Source organism: Sturnus vulgaris, chromosome 14 (genome assembly GCF_052056855.1).
Source record: "Sturnus vulgaris isolate bStuVul1 chromosome 14, bStuVul1.hap1, whole genome shotgun sequence".
NCBI classification, from domain to species: domain Eukaryota; kingdom Metazoa; phylum Chordata; class Aves; order Passeriformes; family Sturnidae; genus Sturnus; species Sturnus vulgaris.
In genome coordinates, this window is record NC_142256.1 from 11,674,360 (window position 1) to 11,701,014 (window position 26,655).

The window sequence follows — 26,655 nt, forward strand, 5'->3', positions numbered from 1 at the left end:
AACAGCACTGGGATGGTCTGAGACACCAGTCCCAGAGATGCCAGGGAGACTCCCTTCTTGAACAGAGAATCAGTCAAATTGATTTGAGAGTGAAATGCATGCAGCATGCTTTCATTTTACAAGTGGATTTTTAAAGATGAAAAATTTCAAGTTGGTATAGGCAGCTTGTCTATAGACAAATGAATCTTTTGAAGCCAAGTGCCTCAGGTTTTGGCTAGGAAAGGTTATTTTGGCACTTTTATTTTATTCGTTTACAGTAGCAGTTCTGCTATTCAATTCCTTCTTTTCCTTGTATTTCATTTTTTCTCCCCTCTCCTCCCCCAACGTTCAGGAAAGCTAAATGGTGTTGACTTACTCCAGGAAGTCAAGGGGGAGGCAGAGGATTGTTTAGAGACTGCACAAAGCATGATCTTTGCAGAATCTGAGGCACAAGATGAGTCAGAATTGAAGACCAGTGACGTGTTCATGAATGGAAGTGACTTGAAAAGTGATGAGGGGTCTCTGTCTGTTACTGACCTAAAGGATTCCAGGTGAGTGCTCTACTGTGCGAGCACTTAGCTCCCACACAAGGAAGCTCTTGTATGTTAAAATTAAGTGCAGTGCTGTCTGCAGCACCTTGCTGGCTTTGTGGTGGCTGTGTGCCTTTCTCCAGCCGTGTGGAGTGTGCTGTCAGCTCCCAGCCTCACACAGAGCAGGCAGCTCAGGATGTTTAGGTGGCACCATGTTAACAGTGCTGCCGTTGCTGAGAAGTGAGACACACAGCCAGCAGCATGGCAGGGTTGATTATAAAAGCTGACATTAACTTGAAACTTTTTCCATTGAAATGCCTCGCAGTTCTTGTCATTAAGAAAACATTAAGCAAGAGGGAGGAGGATAAGACTGGAAAGGAAGAATAACCTACAGAAAGTTATAGAACGCTTTTGGTTGTGCTGAAACACCAGATACAATGCAGAAGCCTCCCTTAGTGAGGAATTTGGTTTTTTACTCTTTTATTTTATTTTTTTTTAATGTAGAGTATTTTCATCTACTACTGGAAAATTTATCCTCTGATACTTGTTCCATTTGCTCATCTAAATGCTAATGATTTAGAAATGACATTGTGAACACTTCTTTAAAGTGATGATAAATTAATGTCGTTCCTCTAGTGATGGAATATAAAGACATTTCCATGATTGTCCTAAGAATGAATGAAAATTGATCCATAATTTGGGTTTAGCTTTTGAATCTGTTTTAAATATTGCTGGTCTTCTGGGACTTAGTTTGTGTTCAAAAAGTCTTAGCTGGAGGAAAGAAAAAAAGGAAAAATGCACCCTACAGGAATCAAGACTTAATGATCAAGGCTTTAAACTTATTAGTTTCTTATATCAAATTTCTAGAGGCAGAAACCTTACCTGAGAGCTGTTAGTATAGTAGAAAAGTGGGTGTATATTGCTGAGTTGTTCTTCCTCATTGGCTTTTGGAGGGGAGATCCTGTGTGCCAGCTGGAGCTTGTCTGGGAATGCCCTGTGGGATATTCAGTGCTTTGCAGAGTATGCAGACTGTTAATTGTCTGTCCTGGAATCAATGTAAAGGTTAAACATAATGGAAACTGCAATACAAGTACTCACTCTCTTTATTTTTTTTCTGTAGCCATCCTGCAAAAGAAATGGTTCTCGATGACTCGGGGAAGTTGGGTGTTCATGAAGCTGATCACACAATTGGACTTATTCAGAATCTTAATGGAAAATCTGGTTCATGGACTTTTGAGGAGTTCATTGACGTTGGAGTACATTCCAAGTCAACCAAACTGAGCTCGGACAGCATCTCTGCTGGTAACTGTAATCAAAACTTGAATGATGCTGCTACAATACCTTCTAGTCCCAAATTGGCTTTTGAGGAAGATGGTGCAGTGAATTCATTGACCAAACCTATAGATGCTTCATCAGGTAATCCAAGCTGACTTCCCTGTCTCTTCCCCTGGCTAGGCAATTCACTTCCTTGCGTTTTGCTCTCCTTGCCTTAACTACAGCTTCTTATTTTCAAGGCACTTTTTCCAATGTGTAGACTGGAGGGAAGGCTCTTTAGTGCTTTTAACTTGAATTCTGTCAAAAGGAGTCACCAACTGATGCCTTTTTAGGGACTAGATAAGGCCCAACATTAAGGTTCTTCCAAAGACACAGCTGAGCCCTTGTGAAGTTCCAAACAGCATTGAAGCTCCTATGTTATAATTAAAGGTTTTTCTGAGATATGTTAAATGGCACATGTTACTTTTGAAGATACAGAATAGTTTAAAAGGTGTCTGATGTAACTCCACTCCTAGGCATGTTCTGTTTTTGATGCTGACCTGTGTGGTCTTACAAGGTCTTTTCAGACTCTTAGCAGTGTATTAGCTGTCCTCTCATTCACTGGAGAACAGTTTTTCACTTCTCTGAGGCAAGTAACACCAACCTGAAATTCCACAGATGGTTGTGTTACATTTTGGGAGGAATAATAAAGCTGTACACACACTAAATATTCTGAATTTTCTGTAAGAGGCAGGGCTGTATCTCAAGCCACACATACTTGAGATACAGTACAGTGCATAGTGTGTCAGAGAAGCTTCTGGAAGCCAGTTTATGTAAGGCTGGACTTCTCTGGTGTTGGAGCCAAACCCCAAAGGGCCGTTTTCACAGGACATCTCTTTCCATGGGATAAATGACTGTGTGATCAGTTGAAGTGAATGCTAGTGGAAAAACAAGCCTTGCTATCCACATTTCCTTCCAGTGATGTGTAGCACTTTTTTTGATTAAAGTGTAGCACTTTTCTAGACTGAACTGTTTCCTGAGTCTCCTCTGTCACTCTGCGTCTTGTGAATTTTAGTTCCGTGGGCACACCCTGATGGAGGCTTCCCTTGAGGCCACAGCAGACTGGGCCATGGGAATGGACAAATTTATTGTGATTCTGCTGATCACTTTTTGTTGTGATCAGTCTCATTAACTTTTTAGTGAAGGAAGTGTGGCCTTTTAATTTTGAACTTGAAAATTTTTAGACATAATACAGTTTAAGAATTCTGTACATAACTTTGAAAACTAATATTCCTGTAAAAAGAAGGAAAACCTTCTGTGCTGGTTTTGGACTGTGAGTGACCAAGTGGTTCTGTGCTCACTCCTGGATGTAGACTGACAGTGATGATGGATGCATGTGGCATACACACAGTTATGATGGTTAAATGTTTTCTTCTCTTTGCTCTTTGGACAGAACTGTGAACACTAGAGACCTGGAAATAATCTGATTGCACTTCAGTAATCCAGTGTTTTCTCAAGTACCGAAGGCCTTGTTTTGAAAAGCTGCTTGTTTACCTTTATCCATCTTCAAGTTTGCAAAAAACACCAGGGGAGGGATGACAAACTTAATTTGCACCTTGAAACATTTCAGGGAAACTAAACTGTTGTGCTAATGTTCTTTTTTCGTTGATTTTGCTAATTGTTAGATAAGGTTTCCTAGTTGAAATATTCCTTGTTTCCCCTTTGCAGACTTTACAGTAACCTGATTGAGTCTTTTTTTTTTCTTCATACCAGTATCATGTAGAACATGCCACTGGAGGCTCGCCATTTAGTTGCAGACTTTGCATATTTCTAAAATGATCTTGATGAAATAAAAGACTCACTCAGTTTACATTAAAGCTGAACTCTCTTTTTAATTCTAGAAAAAATGTTTTTGCTTGTTGGTTCATGTGCTATTTAAAAATGCAAAATTGAGTATCTTCAGTTTTGAATGGAGAAGAAAAATTCCTTATTATCTAATGTGAAAATATTGGCAGTTCCAAAATGCAAGTGTTATGCCATCACTAATACATTTAAAACTATTGGCAAACATCAAAACATTTTTCAGCATGTGCTCTAATATATTACAAAAATGTTGAGTCCCTAGGTTTGTCTGTTGGTGTAGTTTAAGGTGTCAGGCTTTTAAAAAATGTTTTCCTTTTGAATTACTTATTTATCTACACTTATGGAAGTATTATTTTATTGTGTACATAACAGTATTAGACCATTGAAGTCATGTTTTGTTCATGTTAATTATTCTAAATGTTCCAGTTCCAGCTCTATAACAGTGGCTGCAAGCTGCATATATATTTCCCTTCCCCTAAAGCCTGCATTAAATAATCTATTTAACCTGAACTTGCCTGCGTTTTTCAGCATGAAGAGATTAACGAAGCATCTTCTGAAAATTGCTACTAAAAGTAATAATTCAGCCTTGTTCTGATGTCTCCTGTACCAGATAGACTGGATAGGTGATTACTTTAAAAGAGTGGCTGTCTCAAAACCTGCTACAAGCCATTGGCTGCTCCCTCAGCTCCAGCTGTGTTTGCAGTGGGTTTGCTGGAACTGCACCTGTTCCCTCCTCGACACCTCAGTTGCAACAGGAGCCCTCTCCCTCTTGCTGTTCAGAAATACTGTAGAACTGTTTTAGACTTTAGAGCAGTGCCTTAGGTAAAAGGAAAACTGTATTTTTGTATGATAGCTGTTTGTTCTGGCAGAGACAATCATTCTAACAAAGATGCCGATATTTTTTCTGTGCTGAGATTTGTTGGATGATCTGATCCAGCCCTGTGTAAATACGTGCACACAGTTAAATAAACTTTGCAGTTGAACAATGCTTTATTTCTGGAATGTTAAATGTGACTTTACTAGGCCTCTCCACCCCTTGCCATGCTGACCTGCCCTGGGTTGCACTCAGATGCTTCTCCAACTGCAGATTCCCAAACTAGCAGCCTCTGGCATCTGTGTGGTTGAGAGGGGTTTGCACTAACACCTTCAGCTCCTGCTGTGTTTGTCCCTGCTGATGGTGTGTTCTGAACTGAGGAATTTTTTAACCTGCTTTTCCCTGCCAGCCTTTGCCTTTCCCCTGCAGCAGCAGCATCTCTGTGTTGTGAGGGTGGGTCCAGCAGTGGAGCAGTGACCAGCAAGATGCTGCCTTTTCATTTCCTTGCAAGGGTTCTTTATCAGTATTTGAAAGGGAATGGCTGGAGCAGATCCAGCTGATAAAATATTTTACTACTGTGGAAAAAAACCCTTCCTTGAACCAGCATTCAGACTGCTGAAGCGTGGTAGATCTGTGCATCAGCAGTGGCTGTACATATGCTCTCCAAAGGGCTTTTTCACACAGGCTGTTTCTGGCAGATGGTCCAGTGTCAGTTATATATTTTAAAAATTAATTAGTTTATGGAAATTATTCCTTTAGTCCTCAGATATTTAAGGGTGCAATGACAGCACAGCTGACTCTTACTTTGTCAGTATCAGTGTAGTAGACTTGGTTTCAGTAATTCACCCCTAAGACACGTCAATCATGTAAGATGGCAACATGAAAAAAAAAATGTCCAGACTATAGATTCCAAGCAGGCACTAGTCTCACTTTTATTCAGTCACTAAACATATACTGACATGATAGGAGAGCTAGCCTTGTATGAGCTATTTTTAAAAGGCACTTGTAAATGCATGTGCATGTTGTAGGTGAAAGATTTACTACTTGTTAATGGATTAATAATTGTACATAGACAGCCTTGTTTAAACAATGATATAAAAAAAGCTGATGAGGAAAACTTGCAGGCAAACCATGCGGAAATCAAGACTAAAACAAGTTTATGGAAACTTAACTAAGCTAAATGTCACTGCCCAAACATTGTTATCTGTAAGATGAAGCCATTCCGTACATGTGCTGTAATGTGGTGTTGTAAAGTAAGCTAAGGTATTTATTACTTATTAATGGTGTGGTGTTTGTTGTGATCTGTACTTGTAGAAGCATAATAATGGATCCTTCTGATCCCAGGTGCAATCCTTGCATCTCTGTCAGAGGTGCATGCCTTGTCAAACCCACTTCAGTTAAGTGCCAAGCTTAATCATATACCAGATAAGTTTAAAACTAGATTTGTTTTAGTTTAAGCCACACACAGATGATGCAGTGTGTGGATCTCTAAATCTAACAGCATTTCAAGCCTTTATACTAGGAGTTACTTGGAAACAAGGTTAGATTTTTGCAAGGCTACATGCTTTTGTACTGCAGGAGCTTCAAAAGTCAAACCCAGTATATTGAGGCTAATTTAGTTCTTACACTAAAATGGAAAAAAGTTAAAATTCTCAACATGCAAAAACCTGCTCTTTTACCAGGACTGTTTGGGAAAGCAGGGCTTTTAAATCCATCTTACATCTGCTCATTTACAGTCGTTTGGGGCACTCAGCACAATAAATTTTTCCATTATGGCAAACAAAGCGCTTGTTGGCCAGACCACGGGCACACTTTGTGCATTTGAAACAGTAATCGTGCCAGGATTCATCTTCGTAGTTAACCACACTGGTTCCTCTTCCAAATCCTGCTAGGAGAGAACACAATTATAGGACGGCGATAGTAGCTTTGCCTTGGCTGGGTTATCCCACCAGGCAGCACAGCCTGCTCCTGCTGCCCCAGTGCTTCCCCACGCTTGCAGGCCACAGGGGCATGGTGCCTGAAACACCAAACTGCCAACTCAGGCATGGTTTTGTTGCATCTTCTGATGTTTCTTGGAGGAACAAGCATCTTAGCATAAGGCTTGCATGGCTTGTCTCTGCAATGAACTTTATTCCTTGGCTCCTTTCTCCAGCAAATAGTCAAGGAGAGAGGTGGAGCAATAAGAGGTTGGGCTAAACACTTCTGGGCTCAGATCCATGCTCTGAAATGCAGGATGGAAGGTGAGCCTCATGGGACTGGCAGGACAGTGCCATACTTCAGGGCTGAGCTCTGTAATCCAGTGAGTTTTAAATATAAAATACATCTTTTTATTGAGGGGTACAAATGTCCCTTTGGGACAATAAAACACCACTCGTTTTAGACTTAGGGGTCCCAAACTAAGATGGGTGGGAACGGTTCTGGCTGGGGGAGTTTTGGAGGAGGTAAATTTGAGACATGCAGAGGCTGAAGGGCTCAGTTACTAGCTCAGCCTCCATCCAGCACAAGCACGTGGCTCAGAGTCAGATCACATGTAAAATACTGGGATTGGGCTTGGGTTACCAGACCTGCTTCTGATGTTACCCATCCCTGGGCTCCCTGTCTTTGGGGGATCACTGTCCTGACCTTCAGCTCCCACTGCCCTCGAGCTGCATTTAACCCAACATACCTGTAATAGGATTCTTGCATCCAGCACACTTCTTGGCAACACACTCCTTGTAGCATTCAACGCAGTAAAACTGATCCTCCACAGCTGTGAAGCGCTTCCCACCCAGTTGTTTCTTGCAGTTGGAGCAAATGAAACACTCGGAATGCCAAGGCTGTTCCTGGTAAGTGAGGCCTCCAGAAGTGATGGGCTGGGAGACAAAGAGCAGAGGTGTGGTTCAGAATCAGCAGGGGGGAAGAGAGGTGATACAGGATGGGGCGTAGGATAGGAAAGCTTTGTCATGGAGAGGATCTTTCCAAAGTTTGCATCGAAATTTAATTGCACAATGCATTTGAGTCCCTCTAACATGAAATCCCCCATACCTGGCACTTTCATAATACTTTCTTTTACCTGCAGTAACTGAAATTCCACACTAATCAGTTGCAGAAGTTGTGAAACAGCTACTATTTCACTTCCTGAATATTCAGTATCACTGCAGAGCTTAAACTGTCCCCACGGCAAGTGCAAGACTGATATAACTTATTTTCTGCAGTGTTGCCATCAGCTAACCCAACCACCCCTGCCCAGATCCTGCAATGCACAGGAGCCATTGGCTCTCCCATCACTCCACCAGCTGCTGGCACCAGTATCTCAGGGGAGGAACATCAGCATTGGTACAGCTTCAGCATGGTCTGCCTGCAGGTTCACCCTCCCAGCTCCCAAAAGGCACACGAGGGCTGATTCTGGCAACTGCCTCTGCAGAAGTCAAGGACTTACATTCTTGCACTTAGCACAGGTCTTGGCAAACTTGTGCTCATGGCAGGAGACACAGTAGAATTCATCACCCTTGGGGAAGAAGCTCCCAGATCCAATCACTTGCTTGCACTGGCTGCAGGTGAAGCAGTCCTTGTGCCAGACCATCTTCTTGTACTCAACATTTTGGTCTCCTACAACAGATAAAATCACTTGTCCTGTGAGATTTCAGGCCTGTGGCAAACCCTTCCCCCTGTGCAGCATAACATCTATGGGCAAGACCTGCTCATAGCTTTGCCCAGGATTGCACTGGAATGCAGACAAAGGATGAGCTGGTAAATTCTGTTTCTGATTTTAGGCAGGCCCTGCTGGATTTTCTTAAAATAGTTATCAGATCAGGTGCCTGAGCCTTGTAGGACCTTGATTTACTGAAAAAGCTTTTGGTAGAAGTGGTTTAAGACTAATGTAAATTATCCACACGAGGGTTAACTGCAAAGCAGCCTTTCAACACCTGAATAAAATGGACAGGTGAGAGCAACAGTCAAAATTTACTATTCTGAGGTGCTCCAGCCTCCCACTGTGATGCCCAAACCCCTAACTGCAGCCTCCACAGCCTGAAAAACCACCCTGGTTATGCCCTAGAGCAGAATGTGGCCCTCAGCCCCCTGTCACTGGCACAGTACCTGCAATAATGGGCTTGAAGCAGCCCTTACACCTGGGTGCATCCTCAGCAGCAGTGCAGTTGCTGCACCAAACCTTGTTGTTCTCCCTCAGCATGAAGGGCTCGTTGACCAGGGACGTGTAGCACTTGAAGCAGCGGAAGCAGTTGTCGTGCCAGTAGCGGTTCTTGAAATGCAGCTCCTGGAATGAACAGAAGGGAAGGGACAGAGAAGTGATAAGCTTTTCTCTCCCCCTGAACAGCCTTAAAGCCAAGCTCCTGTCTCACCTGGGCAGTAAAGGATGGATTTGTTGTTCCTAAGTTTGTCTGATCCAGTGGGAAGGGCTACAACTCCTCTTCAGGCACTTAAGGAAAGGGCATTTAACCAAACTCACTCACACAATCACATTCACTTTGGATTTTTGGGGGGCAGAAGATGCTTAAAACCAACAGCTTGGAGATTTGAAGTTCTGCAAGTGTAGACTTCTCAGATTCTTTCATTCCCTCTAGTTCAGGTGTACATTTTTATTGCCATAAATGTTTATCTGGCCCTGAAGGTATATGCTAATGACTTCAGTAATACCATATTTCTATACATAAGCAACAAACCAATTTCCAGTTTTCATGGAGATCCAAACAGTTTCAGCTACCAGGTTTGCAGATATTTGCAGGTCCTGCAGTTTGTGTCTCTTCATGTCCTGCCTGCTGTTACGGTGTCTGAACATCAGAGATACTTTTATAATTTAACATAAGGGAAAAAACCCATCAGAACCACCTTGCCATCCAACTGCTCTCTCTTTCTCTCTCTATATATTTATTTATATATAAAGAACTCTTGATTTCCATCATGAAGCAATAAGCATCTGATAAACTGACAAAAATCAGTGCTTTGCCAAGAAGATGAGTTTTGCAGGCCCTATGCAAGCTGGTTCCCTGCCGTTCTCTCTCCAGGGCAATTCAGCATTTGCAGCAGTTCATGTGGCTGAACCTGGACCCTGAAATGAGCTCCTGTGCCAAAGCGGCCACCACGAGCATCCCTGTGCACGCCCCAGCACCGCTCTGTGCCATGAGCACACGGCTGGCAGCCAGAGGACTCCCAAAGAGCTGCTCTTCCACAGTAGCTCAGAGCAAACAGGAGGGTGATCATGATCATCACCCCCTGAGGTGCTCAGCACTGACCTTGGAGTCGGCCCCGATGGGTTTCTTGCACTCGGTGCAGGTGTTGGCGCAGAACTTCTCGAAGCACTTGACGCAGCAGTGCCTCCCCTCCTTCTGCACGTACTTCTTGCCCTGCAGAGGGTCCCGGCAGTAGTGGCAGTCGAAGCGCTCTGACATGGTGCCCACGGTGTAGCTGCCAGGCCCTGCAGAGAGCACAGCAGCTGAGGAGACAGCACTGAGACCCTGGAAGCTGCTCCAGGTCAGTAGGAGGAAGGCGGCTCAGGGAAGAGCATGTGGTGGTGCTGCTGTTCTCACACTCCTCCACGGCTCCTTGAGAGAGCAAGCAGCTCCAGTCGAGGAGAACAGTCTCCAACCAGACTTTTCCCCATCCCCGTGATAAGTGGAAGGATGCTAGACTGGTTTATTTACCAAACACCCAGTCACTCCCTGGGAGCCCCTTAGTTCATTACCACGGGCCTCAGCAAGGTCCTGGCTGAGGCACAGCATCACTTGTGTGCAGAAATCACCAACAAACATGAGCAAAGTGGAATTGTTTCCATGTTTCCAGCCTGAACCCCCAGCCAGCTGCAGCCCTGCAAGGCCTTTTGTGCTGGATAGTTGTGCAGCTTCCAGCTGCCTCTTTTCACCAGGCTTTCACATATCAAATCATAAGGGAAAAAAATAAAAAAATAAAATAAAATCCAAGAAAAGATCTGCCTCCATGGAGAGATATTTTTTAGTTCACACTGTCAAGGCTCTGCCAAGGTCTGATGTTCCACCATGGCCAGGGAGCTGTCAGCAGCTGTGGGGAATCTTGACTGGAGGATTTTCCACTTTGGCTCACGCTTTCTCCCCAGACACCCATCCCTTCTTGCACTCCCAGTCTCCTGCTAATGGCTCCCTCCACTCCATGCACCCTTCCTCAGCAGAAGCCACCAACACTCTTGTGAGGGCCCTACAAGGGTTCAGGGAATCCTGGACTGGTTTGGGTTTGAAGGAACCTTGAAGATCACCTTGTTCCAAAACCCCTGCTATGGACAAGGGTGCCAGCCACTACATCAGGTAAAGCCCCATCCAACCTGGCCTGGAGCACTTCCAGGGAAGGAACATAGGAGTTACAGAAGTCCATGGAGTCCCACAGAGGCAGCTCCATCCCTGCCTCTGCCACTGGTGTCCCCAGAGCCCCAGCACTGCAGAGTCCATTTCCCTGCACGGGGACACAGCCTTGAACTTTCTGCATCATCACCAACCAGATGGGAAACGTGGCTGTGGTCTGGCAACAGAGACTGCCAAGAGGAAACGTCCTCTCTTCCCGACAGAGCAGCAGCGTCAGCACAGAGCAAGGAAGGGAGAGGACAGAGTCAGGCCATGCACATTGCTGCTGCCTCCATCACTGGCCTCACCGTGGACCACCCCACCCAGCCCTGGGGGCTACCTTGGAGCCTGCTCCTCACTGAGCTCGGTGGTACAACTGTGCTTATTCCAGCGGTGCTGCTCCAAGCCCAGCACAATGTGCCTTTATCAACCAAACCTGTGGGGCTTTTGGGGTGCAGAGAGGGTGTGTCACTCCAGGCTGTGCAGGGTCAGTGGGACCCCGCTGGGCTCATCCCTGGCTGCAGGATTCTCTTGGTCTGCCCTGTTATGGGCCTGTTCACAGGATTTTCATGGACACTTCCCTACCCCAGTACATCCAGATGTACCATCAGCTATAGGGCTCAACCTCACCAGAGCACTGCAGCACACCAGGAACAGCCCCACACTGCTGGTACAAAGCCAGAGGACTTTGCCATCATAGCAAAGCATCTGCCTCATCTGGGCCCAGGAAGACTGGCACTCACACTGTTACCCTGCAGGCTTTAAAATCCAACAGTCACCACACTTCTCTCAGTAACACAGGGGCAGAACAAGTTGAAGGATTTATATTTCAGAAAGCAGGATGGAGAGCCCTGAAAAAAAGTATCACATGGGGAGGCTGCAGCAGAGATGGAGGCTCTGTTCAAACCCTATTCCTTCCCCCAAAAACTGACAGAGGCAGGCTGGAGGCTAAGCTGGTAGGAATTGTACTTTGTGGGGGGACCAAGGTCTGGGAATATTCCCTTGGCAAGGCCAGGGGATGCCATGTCCTGCTGACAACTTCACCAAGGGCTTTGAGGTACCTGCTCAAGCAAATGAAACAGATAAACAGCTGGGAAACTATGTGAGCCACCACCAGCAAGCAGGTGGCTTTTATTTGGAAGAAAAGCAATTGCAGAGTCCAGGGCAAATGGTATTGAAACGTCCCTGATCTCAGGTTTAGGGTTGCTTTCAACCTGAACACATGATCTTGAAAGTATGGCTCATGGAGCAGCATAACCCCAAGTTCCATGTAATACATCATGTGCTAACGTGAGACACATTTATCACAGCAGCTCTGGAGCTCCACAGGCAAATTAACACTGGGCATGAATTTGCTTCCAGCTTTTCCAGAGGCTTCCTGCCCTCAGCACTATCATTCCTGAATTCCTGATTTAGAGCCAGGAAAGGCACCTCTGTCCCCTTGCCTGCGGTGAAGATGCAGTGGTGGCATTGCCCCTGTAAATGTGCTGGCTGCTCATGGCTCTGCTCACCTGTGCCCTGTCTGAATCCCACATCAGCCACCCTCCCACAAGAACAGGACCAGCCCACCCAGGGTATGGTGCACAAGAGCCCTGGAAGCCACCAGTGTGTGGCAGATGGAGCCCCGGGACAGTAGCAGCTGTGCTGGGACCACCAGATTATTTTCCCCAAATGGAGCAAACATCTGTGGACACTTCAAAGCTCAGATTCATTTAGTATCCTACAGCTGGTCCCCTCAGCAGTCCTGTCCCCTCTCATGGAAGGTAAACAGAGCAGATATTTCTCGTGCTCTGTATAAAAATAAATGTATTTCTAAAGCCTGCTTGGCAGCAGGTCATGGGTTTGGAGTTGTTTATCTCATTAATAACCTGTTCACCCTCCAGTTGCACCAGGTCCCCACAGCATAACTTTCCAGAGCTTCCAGGTATATTAACCCTGGCCTGTCTTTACTGTCTGAAAAGTAAGCAAGTTATGAAACTAAGAGTACACTGGGTATATGGGAAAATCATTACTTCCTCAGGGTCTTTATTTTGTGTCCTCATCATCACTTCCTGCATGAGCAGTGCAGCAGCTGCTGAGCACAGGGTAGGGATTCACACCAGGGGTACAACAGTGCTCACCAAACTACCACTGAAACCCAGAGCACTGAACCTCTGTGCATCTTTTCACACTGCTGTGCTTAAAATGAGAGCAGTACATGCAGATGTTTTAGCTTGGAAGTCACCTGAACACAAGTTTCTGTGGCTGTACCTTTACACCAGACTATGGCATCTCCGAGGTGACAGCCTGGTCAAGTGTGTCTTGTTCAGCCCCAGGAGAATCACACACCCTGAGGACATGCACTGATCCAAACCCCATGTCAGCTTGACACTGAGGCCACAGAATGGGATTTAGAAAGCAGAGGAAAAGTATGGACAGGCTGGAAATATTCCCCCTCCCAGGCATGTGCAGAGGATTGTTCTGCTGGAGAGAAGCAGGTGGAAACAGTGAGCACAGACAGCTGGGGAGGGGGGTAAATGCAGAATGTGCCCATCCTTAAATAGCCTAGAGGACCCTCAATAAGAGATGAAGAAAAATACAGCTATACTTCCAGAAATTAATCTCACTTTAAGCAAGGGATCCCTGTCCCAGCAGCCCTGGCAGGGTGCTCTCTAAATGTAGCTCCTTGATGGATTTGGCTACAGCTGGAGGGCAGAAGGCCAGGCCAGTGGCCTTCTCACATATCAGGGTGTTTGGCACAAAGACCCGCTGGAATATAACCCTAGCATTTACCTGACCACAGAGGTGCCAGCTCACCACCTGTTCCCTGAAAGCATCTTCTACTTGACAAAAACAGCCCCTGTGCACCCACACCTTCCATCCTTCAGAGATCTCAAACACTCAGGCCCCAGGGGCTTCCCTGCCCCTCGAGTGGTACCAGCACCAAGCAGTCACAGGGCTCACCGAGGGTCACATCTGCGCCCTGCAGCATGGCCAGCTTTGGGATGGAATGGGTACAGACCTAAGAAATGCCACCCCACAAAAGCTGCTGCATCCACACAACCCCTGCGTCCCCCTGGGCTCCTGCCATCACTCTGGGCTGGTTCATCCCAGTTCAGACAAAAAAACCAAAGCAGCATCACAGTGGTTTGCACAATAAATGGAACCAAAGCACTCAGGGAAGGGAGCTGGAGCACAGCTGATAAGCAAAGCACTTAGCACAGGCTATGTGTTAATGTCTCTGGGGAATATGTTTAAATGTGATAAACCACTGAGGAAGAACTTCAAGTGTAGTCTCTAAACACAACCAGAGAAACTGCACTTACACTTTACAGCTTATTCTGCCACTTAGGAAAGAAGATGAGGTTGGAGTTGTTAACCCTCTGCCCTACACACAGTTGCATATGGAAGAAAAAGTGCTTTTTGACTCTCCATTAGTTTTCTTTTTTCTCAGCAGACTGAGTACACAGCCCCACACTGCCAGGCACTGGCTACACCTGCCTGTTTCAGATCAGCCCTGGCAGCCCTGCTCTGTCACCTGAGTTTCTATTCTCAGCATTCCTTTATGCAATGTCGCATGGTTTGCTATAAATACCTGGGAAACCCTTAAAAGAAGAGTCCTGTTAATCCCAAATGCAAGGGGACACTCAGGACTGAATTGGCACAAACATTTGCAAAGCCCAAGGAAAGAAAGAAAATAAATCTCTTGTAGGTCATTTTTGCTGGGAGGGCTGAAAATACCAGAGCTGTGCTCTCCCATTGCCAGGCTGGGGCACGTGTGAGTCTCATACTCTATAATTCAAAAATTCATCTGTTGATAAAATGAAAGCTTCTTTATTTAGAGCAAGAACAGCTCCAAGTTCCTCAGGCAGTTGCCAAAAGCATTCCCTACGGTCCTATTGCCACCATGTCTGAGCACATCCCAGTCATTACTAAATCTTCACAGATCCCCAGGGAAGCAGGGACATGCTGTTTATTAAAAATCACTGGCCCAGCCTTGCAAACACTTCCCCAGGGATTGCTTTGGCACTCAGTGCAGAGCTTAGTGAAGGCTAACAAGGCACCACTGCCTCGAGTAAGGCTGAGCACTTTAGGTAGAGTTTAAGCAACAGAGTCCAAACCTTTCAAAATAAAACAAATCCTGTTCAGTAACTAACTCTGTGGCTGCATTAATTTTGTCCTTTGAGACTCCCCTATTATGTTTCCAGCTAACCCCTGGTCTGCCCCACGTCAGCAGCTGGATGCCCTTCTCACACCCAGGTAGTCCCAGGTGCCAAAATGAGATTTCCTCCTGCTCTGGAGGATTCAGCCCTACCCTGAGCAGCCACTGTGATACCCAGAGCTGCCCCGGGGATCCCAGTGGTCTGCAGGATCTGACATCGTGCTGTGACTGTTTGGCAGCAGCACTGCAACCTCAGCATCTGCTCAGAGCACTCTGCAGCATTTTATATTACAGCACAGCATCAGGTCTGTGAGTTCTTTCCCCTGGGACATGCTCTGAGGAAGATGAGAAAGAAAAAATTATATAGCTGGGAGTATAATGGAAGGATGCTACAGCATTGGTCAGCCTTGTGGGCTGAAGTTAAACATCTTCTTACATCAAATGACACCACAGAAGTCACATTTTACTCACAATGGTGCCCTGCATAACATGTATGAGCATCCCACAAGCAAATCCTGAGCAGTTACGTGCTGTGCAAGCAGCCTCACGTGTGTGCTTTGTCCTGGGAGGTTGAGCAGGAAGCTGAGCAGCAAACTGTGCCTTTTCTCCCCAGTTTTGAGGAGGCTCTCTGTTCCCAAATCTCACAAGCACTCCTGGTGTGCAGCAGCTCAGTTTGAGGAGCTGTGCCCCAAACTGACACCCTCTCCCCATCACCCACATCCACCCTCAGGGCTGTGTCACCAAGAAATGCAATGCTCTGCCTCTGTACTGTAGGGCTGTGAATACACCCTGGATATGCACAAAAACAGCTTCTAAGGATGAGACAGGCTTTCAAAATCCCCAAAGAGCTTCTGATTGTCTTCAGCTGCAGGGCTGGAGGAACAAGCCAGGGTGGGAAGGCACCACAGAGCTGCATGCCATGGAGACAAGTAAAATATGATCTCAAGGTTCCTGTCAGTGTTAATGGAAAAATTAACATTTTCCTATCACTGGGAAGGGTCAGCCCATCTGAACTAAAAGACAGAGAAGAGGGACTAACCACAGACTTGCCACCAGAGCAGAGCAAACCCAAATCTGGGTTTACACACTGGGCTCCCCTCTGCTCTGGGTTTCTCTGATCACTGCAATAAACTTGCAGCAAGGAGGAGCATTGTCGCCCATTTTCACCAAGTCTTGCTCACATAACAGCTGAGCCCCAGCCTTCCACAGCAGCAGATACAAAAACATTTTCCATCCAATGCATTTTACAAAATAAACGAGGCCACCACCACTCTGCTCCAGCACCAGTCTCCCACACTGGTGATCAGCCCATTTGCCATCAGGAATTACAGATTGCTGCAGATTGCTGAGGTTTAACTCTGCATTCAAAGTTATTTCTCTGGCACAGGAGCCTCTAAGCAAAACCTTCCTCCCCATTTACCAGGTGTACTCCCACAACACCTGGCAGCACATCCACTTTACCTGTGTGCCTGTGGAAAGCCATGGTCAGCAGCCCAAAGTCTCCAGCAACCCCTCAGGTAATGGAGTTCAGAGTCTCTAGGCTGATAAGGAGCTGCCCCATTTGATTACATACATTTAAACAGAGGCTATTAATATGGACAGGACTCCTACCAGATGTCCACTCCCCTCCCCAGAGATCACAACCTTAATCCCCCTTGGAAATTCTTACCATTTTAGGTGATCTGAGGGAGAAGAATAGGATCCTGAGACCTCTAGGTCTCTGCAGGCAACAGTCAAATACCTGCCCAGCTACTCAGCACCCAAATTAGTCCCAAAGGCAGAATGAACTCATGAACTTGACCCCATGCTGGTAGTATTTGGCCTTGGCTTTAGAGCGAGATTGTGTCTCGTAACAGTCCTGAGCTAAATAACAGACCCAACATTACTGCTGCTCTGCCATGGCTGAAGGGAAGAGGTGGGTCACAGCCCTGTGGGGGCCAGAGGGGCTGCAGCCCCAGGAGCCAGCAAGGGGCTGTCTTCTGGCCCAGAAAGGATGTGGCTGTACCCCAGGGGACTCAGCTGGCAGCCCACAGAAGTACCAGCACATCCATTCATGGGTGGGTTGGATTTTCTCTCAACATGGAGGCCATGCTGAAGTTTCATTGCCATTCCTGGTCCTCCCCCAGCTTCTTCCTGAAGGAAGCTCACAGCATTAACTGCTCAAAGGGAGCAAATCCCTGAAGAGCAGCACTTAGAAAGATGGGTGTCATGATATGGGGCTTCTCCAGCATCTGGCATGGCTTTAGAGGCACTGGCTCATGCCTCTGTCCTCTTGACTCAGGGAGCTCTCAGGAAGATCCTAGCTCCATGGATCCAGCTGACCTGTTTCCATACAAGTCACAGCAGGAAGGGAGGGAGCTCTGGCTCGGGGTCACTCCTGGGGGGACCCCCAGGCTGCAGCAGCTCTGCACTCCCTCTGGATTGTGCAACTGCTGCTGGTAATGCTCAGGGCTGGGGGCCAGGGACGCCCAGCTGCTAATCCTGCCTCCCCACTGACGCACTGCACGGCCGTGGGAAAGTCACTGAACCTCCCTGACAGCCACTGGGAAGAGCCAATGTTTATCATTCCTTCCAGGGAGCCCATCCTGGTGGTGTCTGGCCTCTGAAGAGCAGCCCTGCTACAGCCAGGACCATCTCTGCCTCCTGCTTGCAGAGGTCCCAGGAGCTCCCCAGCCACACACACGTGCACAGCCTCCAGCCTCAGCCCTGGGCTGGTGAGCCCTGAGCCTTCACACCCACCCCAGCATCTCACCAGCATCCTGGCATCTCCAGGTTCCCAACATGGCCTGGAAAAGGCCACTCTTGACAGCATGCCAGTCCAAAAGAGCCCAGCATGGATCCAATGGTGCAGCAGATTGAGGCAGGGAAGCATGCTAAAATACTAATGCACTGAAACACTTTGGCGAGGAAAAACCCAATGTTATTCTGCCCCAGCTCATCTATAAACTCCAGCAAATTGTTTGCATAATTCAGATGGCAACAGGGACCCTAACAACTGGTATTTTCCTGTTCTAATCTTGCTGTGCACAGTGTAATATTTACAGACATGAGTTCATTTTGGCAATGCACATAGAGTTTGCACCATTAACCATCCTCATTCCTTTCTAGCTCCCTGCACAAAGCTCTGGCACCCTCTCACCCAGCTGTCATTTCCTGCTTTCCCCAGAATACCCAGGTATTTCCATCAGGAGCCTTTGCTCCCATCCTGGGTGATGGAGCAGTGTCTCTGCTCGGTGCCAGCAGCTGCCACGCCCTGACTGGAAGTGGCTGCAATCAGCAGTGGTTTGGCAGATGCAGAGGGGTGGGGAGAGCAGGGATGGACACTGGGACCTCACAACATTTCATGTGCACAAACACACGTGTGTCCACAACACCACGACAGGCTGGGCTGGAGGAGAGAGGAGAGGGAGAAAGTTTGGCCAAGAAACAGGAGGAAGACCCAGATCTGTGGATGCCTGTGGAGCTCCCTGGCACAGCTCACCCTGCAAAGCCCCTACTGACCCCCCAGAGCAGACTTGAATTAAAACTTGATTTTGTTTGACTTTCTGGCCTCCTGGTCCAGCAGCAGGACTGGAGCAACCTTACTGCTGCTCTTGGTTTCTTGCCTGATTTTAGGCAGATAACTTTGGACAATTTCCCTTTCCTTCCCAAGCCCAGGTGATTAAACACAGCGGTGGTGCAGGTGTAGCACAAGTGCCAAGGAGAGACATGAATGCCCCATGAAACGTGTCAGGGAGCAGACACCCCCAGGAAAGAGAGGGTGCCCCAGAATGGAGCTGTGCCAGCCCTGCCTGAGCCCAGGTCTGTGCACCAGGCACCCACAGGTCCCAGAGGGAAGAGTGCTACAAATACACCAGTGAGTGCACAGCAGGGCATAGCAGGCTCGGCATGTCATGTTTTTAACATTAAACCTGTCCTGTAGGTTTTCCAGGGAGCTGCCCTGGACACACTGATCCCACCCAGCTGCAGAGCAGCATGGCTGGGGCATAGTGTCATCCACTGGGATAAACAAATGATTCATGTTGTGATTTCTAGAGTATTTTCTTGCCCTGAGAATTCTGCCAGAAAAGGTCTGGGTCTCTCAGCTTGCTCACACATCCTGCTGTCATTCAACAGGCAGAAACTCCTAAAGAGAGCTGTTCTAAGCCAGCATTGATGAACTATTAGTCACCATCATCAAAGAAAGCAGCAGTAAATACCAGCAGCAGAGCACCTGTGCACCTCCTAAAGTAATGCTGTGCCTCCTGCTCCATACGTGCTGCTGGCAATGCACAGTGCACCTGCACAGAAGAGCACACTGCCATTCACCAGGCTCCCCATAAAATGAGAGTCCCACATTGCTCCCTACCCTTCCTGTCCTGAGGCCAGATCAATTTTCTTTTTAAATTTTAAATGTCTCAGGTTGCATGCGTCTTCCCACAACAGAGCACTCTTGCCCAACAGATCTCAACTATAAACTTCCTTGGCTCTTCTGAGGCAGAAACAAAACAATTTTTAAAAAACATTTCTTTGTTTGTTTTAGTATAAAGACAAAGTTTACAGGAAAGCCACCAATAAGAGAGTTGTGTTTGAGAGGAGAGGGGACACAGATACAGCTCTCTACAAGGAAAAGATCTTTGCAGTTGTATCTGATCCATCAGAGAGACATAAGAGGCAGCAGTCCCCAATGGCACAGAAATGCTGGACAGTTTGGTACAAACTGACCCTGGGGGCTAATCCAGCTCTCCCAGCACTCAGTATCCAACATGCTCCCTGCTCCCAGCACTGGCAGCAGAGCAGTGTTTGTGGATCAAATCCAGTGTTTGTGGATCAAATCCAGTGTTTGTGGCCCAATTCCAGTGTTTGTGGCCCAAATCCAGTGTTTGTGGATCATCTGGAGAGGACTACCAGGGGATGATGGCCCCTGGTCCCCCCAGCCAGAGACCCTGCATGACACAATCACACCTGAACCAGAATGGGAATTTTCCACCTTGTCCTTTCAAAACTGGACGGTTTCTCTTTGAAGTATCCCACAAGTGCTCTGGAAGTCTCAAATCCAGCTCTGTGTCCAAGGATGTGCCTCGGCACACCTGAATCATCCCACAGGCACTCACAGGAACACGAGGCAGAGACAGCCAGGACGTGCCCACATCCAGAGCAAAACCAGCAAGGACATCACTGCAGAGACAGGGGAATGAACACCCCAGGCACCAGGGGAGCCCCCTGGTGCTCTCAGGGAAGCAGAGGGACAGCAGAGAAGGAAAGCAGCAAGATGTGGCAAAGGCAGGATTCTTCCATGCTGAGCTCCAGCTCACAGTGATGAGCTGAGCCTTCCAGTGCCAAGGGAAGCTTTTTGGATCAGCTGTGAAGGTGGGGGTAGAAGAACTGGGAATAGATTTATAAGGAAGCAGATGCAGGGTGGGCAACATTCAGAAGCTCAGATATAGTGTGAGTATGAACAAAAGGTGGAAAAGAAGACAGAATAAGAAGAGGGGGGGAAAAAGGGATAAGGGAGTAATAGGAAGGGATGGTCAAGAGATAACAGAACTGGAAATAAAGGCTCCTGGAAAAAAGCAAAACCAGGAAGAGATTTAAACCAAATCTTTCCCATCTGCCTCCATCCACAGGCTGGACTGTTTCCAGGACTATTCCCATGGCAGCTCCGAATTTATTTCCCTGCTGCCATCTGCTCTGTGGCTCCCCTCCACACACACTCCTGACTGGCACTTCTTCCCATCACCTGTTGCTGACATGGCAGAGCTCTCACTGCTGCTGAGATCCAAGGGACACCGAGCCCTGGGGGAGTGGCTGTGCATAAATCAGGAGCTGCTTTGTAGTCCCAAAGCTTTGTTGAGCTCCTGTTCCCCATCATGGCTATAGCAGAGTGGTGGGATGCAGGCATCACACAGCCCCATGGCAGCCCCAGGCTCCAGAGAAGACTGGGGAGAGGAGAGGCTGCAGCAGCTGCTGGGCAGAGCTGGTTTTGAATCAACTTCAAAATAAAGTCGATTTCCTCCTATCCCTGTTCCTCTTTCTTGCATTACAGCTAAGATGCCAAGGCTGTGTCTTCCAGGACCAAGGATGTTCAGTGCCTGCTGTAGTCCCAACAGTTAGAATTAGACCTTCAATACAAACTCAAAAAGATACAGCCACAAAAGGATGAAGATTTTTCTTAAAGTCTCTTAGAAAGACAGATGTCTTAGTCTTTAAATGCACTTGCTGAAACATGAGCCGTGTTTCTCTTCCCAGCTGTGTGTCCCATGTCCTGCTGTGAGTGTGCAGGCAGTGCCCTGGGGGCTCTGCAGGCTGCCCACAGCCCCCTTCAGGAACTGAAGGATGAAGACCACAGGTGTGAACATGCCCATGAAGGTCATACAACCCACAGGGGAGACAGACTTCTTCTGCTCCTCTTGGGACACAGGTCCATGTGTACACTGGTCTGATGATTCAGAAGCCTCATAAGAGCACCAGGCCCATAATTGGGCTAAAAATCTTCAAATACTGCATTGACCTCTTCCTCCCCCAGAGCCCCACAGCCGGATGATGCACAGACCCACCCAGCAGTGCTGTGATGGCTCTCGGTCACTTCTGCCAGGTGATGTGTCCTGGCAGGGACCATGGGGCCAACCAGCTGCACCACAACTTGGTTATTCCCCAGCTTATTACCCCAAAGCTTCACACCTGGGGCAGTGGAGCTCCTTAGGGCCATCTTGGCCAACTTCAAGTCTTTCTTTGTTCAAGTTTAGTTGCACTCATGTGAGAGCCAAACGTGAGGCAAATATTTGCCTGTCACATCTTTCCCCGAGTGGCTTAGCCCTGGCTTCAGAGCTGAGAAAAGTAACTCAAGTCCCTGTCAAATAAATACCACAGTGATCCAGCCAGGCAGCACAGCAGTCTTTCCCAGGACAGATGAGGTGTGAGGAGCAGGCACAGCAATATAATCCTGCCATACCCACACAATAAATGTTCATGTCAGGGTTTCACCAAGTAATGAGTGAGCCATCACTGAAATAGTATTTCACAGTGTCCATCAGGCTCTCTGCACTTGTAATAGCTCCCAGTTCCTCCTCATGGGCACAGCAGCTGGCTGGACAATGCTCTGTGTCAGTGAGGTTACAACAGCTCACTGTGGAGCTCATGGAAGGAAGTTCAGCTATTAGTTTGCTTCATTGCTTGAAAGCTGGGTTGTTCCTTGGAAATCTACCCACCAGGAGTCCGAAATTACAGCTACCAGCCATCAGCTGCAGCACACACACACTCCAGCATCCCCTGACACACTCCTGTGCTCATTCAACAGGACCTGGTAGCAAGGAAAACTCACAAGGTGGGTGCTGCAGGCTATGCCCAAGCTCTTCCTCCAAAGCCTGGGAATGCTTCCCATGGGATGTTTTCTAGCAAAATCCCATGTTCCCAGGAGGCTGCTGGGCAGATGGTTCTGCAGACCTCCATCCTCTGCCTATACAGGACAGTGGCCAAGCCAAATCCCCACACCAGAAGAGCTCTGTGGCACCAAGGAGCCTTGGTATTTCCCCTTACAGACCTTAATTTTCAGGGGAGGAGAAGAAAGGGCTGTTTGTGGATGAACTGTGATTCTGGCACAGCATTCTCCTGAAATTCAGCACAAATGAGAGACACTGAGGATAGTAAACTTCAGCTCAGGTGGTCAGAGAAGGGCAAAGCAAAAGCCCTCAGGAAAGGGCTGCCTGGCCAAGGGTGAGGACAGGCCACCTCTTTGATGAGGACGTGCCCTTCCAAGCATTGGCATGCCAGTTGGGAAGACTCCCTGGCATCCAGCACACCATCAAAGCACTGCCTGAACTTGGCACAGGCCACAGGGCCATGCCTTCAGCACTGATTTAGAGCTGACAGAGCCAGCACTGGCACATGCTTTCAGCAGGAGAAGCAGCCCAATACCCTGGGCAGGACAGTTGCCTCGAGCAAGATTAACATTTGGCTGTCTGCAGCCTCAGCTGATAGCCAGAGCTGGTGGCTGAAAGGACCAAATCACCCTTGTTATGTGGCCATTTTAAAAATAACCTTTCCCAAAGCCCCACAGTGCATAGCCCTGTGTCTGTCTCAGCTCCGGGAGCTGAAGGGGATCAGCTTGCAGGGCTGAGGGGTATTTTTGGGCACTCTGACTAATTGTCAGGACATATGCTGAGCATTCTTTACAAGGAAAAACAAAGCTGCAAAGTCTCCTCCAGCGAGGCCTAAGGGGTTGGATTAGTCTCAAGAGTTATTTTCATAATCCTCTGGTTTAGGAAGGTTTGATTTAACCTCCAGTTTCAGATAAGTGCAGTTTAAAATGGAAGAAGAGGTCAACTTCCTTGCACCCCAACACTCACCACGAAGTTTGGGCTAGATTGCAGCAACAAGGGCAAGAGAAGTGGAAACTCTTCACTTTGGAGTGGCTTCAAATTCACAAATTCTTCTTTGGCATCACATTGTGTATTTTGTCAGTTGTGTCCCTCTTCCTCCCTCCACTCTCAGGAGCAAGAGCTGCCAGCTCAGAGGCTCCAGACCTGATGTCCTGCAGCCCAATGTGAAATGATTCCCAAAGGCCACATCCCCTGAGAGGAGCAGAGATCAGCCAGTTCTTGCATGTTTACTCACCACTAAAAAGACCTTGCTCTAAAAGCAGCCTGTTTTGGGTGGGTTTCTTGGTTGCAGTTCCTTGCTGCTTCTCTCACCAATCTGATCACCTCAGCAGCACTTCACTCACATGCCAGTAAGGCAGCACTCATCCAGTTCACTTCCTCTACACTTACTAAAACAGCAAATAAAACACCTGTGTGCAGCATCTCCACAACACCCAGGGACACACGGGGCAGAGCAGCCCATGTTTCCTCACCACTTTGCTCTCCCTTTCAAGCCCAGAAGATCTTTGGGATGTTTTAGGCCCCACTGCTGTCTCAGCCCATGGACTTGTGCTTTTCCCTTTCTCTGGCATGTATCAAATCTTGCTCTTCTCATTCAGCAGACACACTGCACCAGAAGCTCACACATCTCAAGAGCTCTCTGAAGTCTCTACCAGTGCTCTCTGTACATTTTCCCCCGAGCTGCAGAGCAATTTCCACTGAGGATAAGTGTTGTCAATTCAATTTCTAATAACGGCATTAAAATGTATGAGCCATTTCTCTGGAGTCAGGGATAATATTTTCAAAGTGCCTGTGTGATACAGGAATGTAAATCTAATTTTTCATAAAGTGATAAGGATCCTGAGTCTCTCTGGAAATATGTCAGATCAGAGCTGGGCAAGGACTGCACGGGAAAGCTTTACCTGTGGGGTCGGTTAGAAAACACAGATTCAAATGTTTAAAAAAAAGGAACAAATATCTTTAAATCTTTCATCAGGGTTAGGCTTCAATTTCAGCCAAAACCAGAGTCCCAGCCCAGAATGGTTTTCAGAGCCCTGCCCTGGTTTGTGGTATCCCAGCTGAGTGTCATTATCTGCAGGATAGAGGCTGTTTTGGAGAGGGAAGCAGGGAATTCTCCTCCCCAGCACACTCCCACACTAGTTTTTTTGTAACCTAGCAAAATATGAGTTCCTTTAGTCTTGGAAATGTTAAGGTCAGTTCACTAATGCTTGGTAAGAGACAGCTCGGGCCAAAGGAGTGTGGGGAGGGGAGGTTACTGAAACTGCTAAATTTAATTCCTTCATCCCCCCCTCCATCAGGCCAGGCCATTCAGAGCCAAGGGAAGATCTCCTCTCGTCTCCTGTGCTCCTCCAAGGGTCTCACAGAGGCTCTGCATGGTGCAGCATTTCTACCAGCAATGAGCAAAGTCTCTGTGTGGGTACGTTCATTAAACACAAACTTTAGAATAAGAAAAGTGAGATACTTAGAAGAGTGTTTGATTTTAAACAGAAATAAACCAGCTGAAGTTGGTAAAAGTGCTTGTGTGTTTGATTAAGCCATCCTCAGCTCTGGAACTGGATTCAGGCCCAAAAAATTATTTTGTTTTCTTTTTCAAGTAGCAGAGAGACAATAAATTTAGGGACAATGAGCAACACAGTCTGCAAACAGAAACAGCCCTTCTCAATACAATCACTGCAAGCTCTGCAACTACTGCCCACATCCAGCCATTAGAGGATGGGCTCCATGGGACAGAAAAGCAGTGCTAATCACACAAATGCCAGAGAAAACTGTCAAAAAGCTAAACCAGATGTGAAACAGTGGTTTGCTTTCCTTTTAAAACCAGTTTGTGCAACCACATTTCATGAGAGCCCACAAGCACCACATCCCTCTGGGAATGCTGCAGGACAATGGGGAAAGGATGAGGTTTACAAATCATGGAGGGCTTTTCCTGCAAGGACTCTGCTGTCCCTTTGGTAAAGTTATGTCCCTTGAGACAAATTCTCAGCTGTGCTAGAAGGATGCCTGGTAGGAAGCCTTGCCTGCTTTGTGCCAGTGCTGAGCAAGGTTAGGCTTGGTCCTGGATCTCCCAAGAACAGCAGTGGGCTCAGTCGCTCAGACACAGCCAAAAGGCAAACACACCTTGATACCTAGAAGGTGAAACACTGGGGGAGGACACAGGGAAGGCCTGCAGGGATGCCTGTCCTGCTCCCAAATGTGCTGCACCCCACAGAAAAGAAGTGACACAAAGGAAGGTCAGACACTGCATGCAAACAATTCACATCAGACAAGTAGTGTCTCATCTCCAAAGAGATGCTGAAAACAGAAGATAAAATGCTCCACGTGGCATTTGTAGGTTTTAAAGTTTTTTAGCATCCTGCCCAGCTCAGTTGTGGGCAGTTTGGGGTCACAGTGGCTGGGGCACAGAGCTGGGCTCTGCAGCAGCAACCCAACCCCAGCCACTGGGACAGCCCAGGCACACAGAGCACTGCCCACCTTGCAGCTATAAAAGGTGAACTCGTGTCTGTCTCACCCACATCTCACTCAGCTGTAAGTCTTTCAAATGCCAGACTGCTCCAAGATCCAGATTTTGCTGAAGCCTCTCCCTGAAGCTGATGGCTGAATGCACTGGTGACACTGAGAGCTGCCTGAGTGGCTTGGTCACGTCACCAAAGCATTTCCCACATGGCTCCAGAAAAGAGCTGGAAAAAATCCACCCACAGCCCTGGAAGGAACTTTCAAGAACACATAATTTACAGATCTCTCATGGTTGTAAAATCATAATAAAAGACTTCCAAAATACAAAATACCCCTGCTGAAACCAATCTCTTTTTATAGATGCAACCTCCATCCCTTGTTTCAGAAAGCTATGAAGTTAATCCAAAGAAAGGATCATGGTTTTTTTTATCATGTGAGTAGATTCACAGATCACTTTTCAGGGCCTCAGCTTTTGTTTGCATTTTTGCTGTTGATAGTTGCTTCCTGTTTTCATTCCTTTGTAATTATGTCTTAAAAGATTTGCTGAAATCCATCAGTGGCCTCTGGTAAGAGGCTCATGCGTTGCTTCATCAAGACAGCAGTCAGGTGATGTTCTCATGTATTTCTACACAACTTCATGCATTTGATAATTCAGCAATGGGGAGCAAAACCCAAGCAGAGAACACTGCCACAGCTCTGTCAGCCTCCCCTCTGCAGCAGCAGAGGGACAGGCAGCACTCCCTCCTACAGACAAGGCTTTCCAGTTAAAAGTTGTACTTCTTCAGAAAACACGAGTCCATTGAATGAAGTGCATCTGGAAACATCTGTCCCAGCAGGGAAAGGTGCAGGAGGACACAAGAGCCCTTCCTGGGCTGCCAGGAGTGCAGCACAGCCTCCTTCTCCTGCCCTTTTCAGCCACAGCTGGCACTCCACAAGAACCCCCTCCATCAACCTCCAT

General features: G+C 47.3%; 2 protein-coding genes across 4 annotated transcripts in view; one reads left to right on the forward strand and one right to left on the reverse strand.

Annotated features, from left to right (window-relative positions):
* MAP7D3 (MAP7 domain containing 3) overlaps positions 1-4,614 on the forward strand; it is a 43,354-nt gene extending 38,740 nt beyond the window's left edge. The window contains exons 19-21 of one of the 2 annotated variants that reach the window (XM_014887540.2): positions 332-530; positions 1,630-1,925; positions 3,217-4,614. In XM_014887540.2, the coding sequence (XP_014743026.2) occupies positions 332-530; positions 1,630-1,925; positions 3,217-3,224 (503 nt within the window). In that variant the 3' untranslated portion in view covers positions 3,225-4,614. Of the gene's footprint in view, positions 1-331; positions 531-1,629 lie in introns of both variants that reach the window. The other variant, XM_088173135.1, reaches the window with a different exon arrangement.
* A 733-nt stretch (positions 4,615-5,347) lies between these two features.
* Positions 5,348-26,655, reverse strand: part of FHL1 (four and a half LIM domains 1) — a 29,622-nt gene continuing 8,314 nt past the window's right edge. The window contains exons 3-7 of one of the 2 annotated variants that reach the window (XM_088173137.1): positions 9,672-9,853; positions 8,518-8,695; positions 7,859-8,028; positions 7,106-7,292; positions 5,348-6,325 (exon numbers count right to left, since the gene is read on the reverse strand). In XM_088173137.1, the coding sequence (XP_088029263.1) occupies positions 6,171-6,325; positions 7,106-7,292; positions 7,859-8,028; positions 8,518-8,695; positions 9,672-9,827 (846 nt within the window). In that variant the 5' untranslated portion in view covers positions 9,828-9,853 and the 3' untranslated portion in view covers positions 5,348-6,170. Of the gene's footprint in view, positions 6,329-7,105; positions 7,293-7,858; positions 8,029-8,517; positions 8,696-9,671; positions 9,854-26,655 lie in introns of both variants that reach the window. The other variant, XM_088173136.1, reaches the window with a different exon arrangement.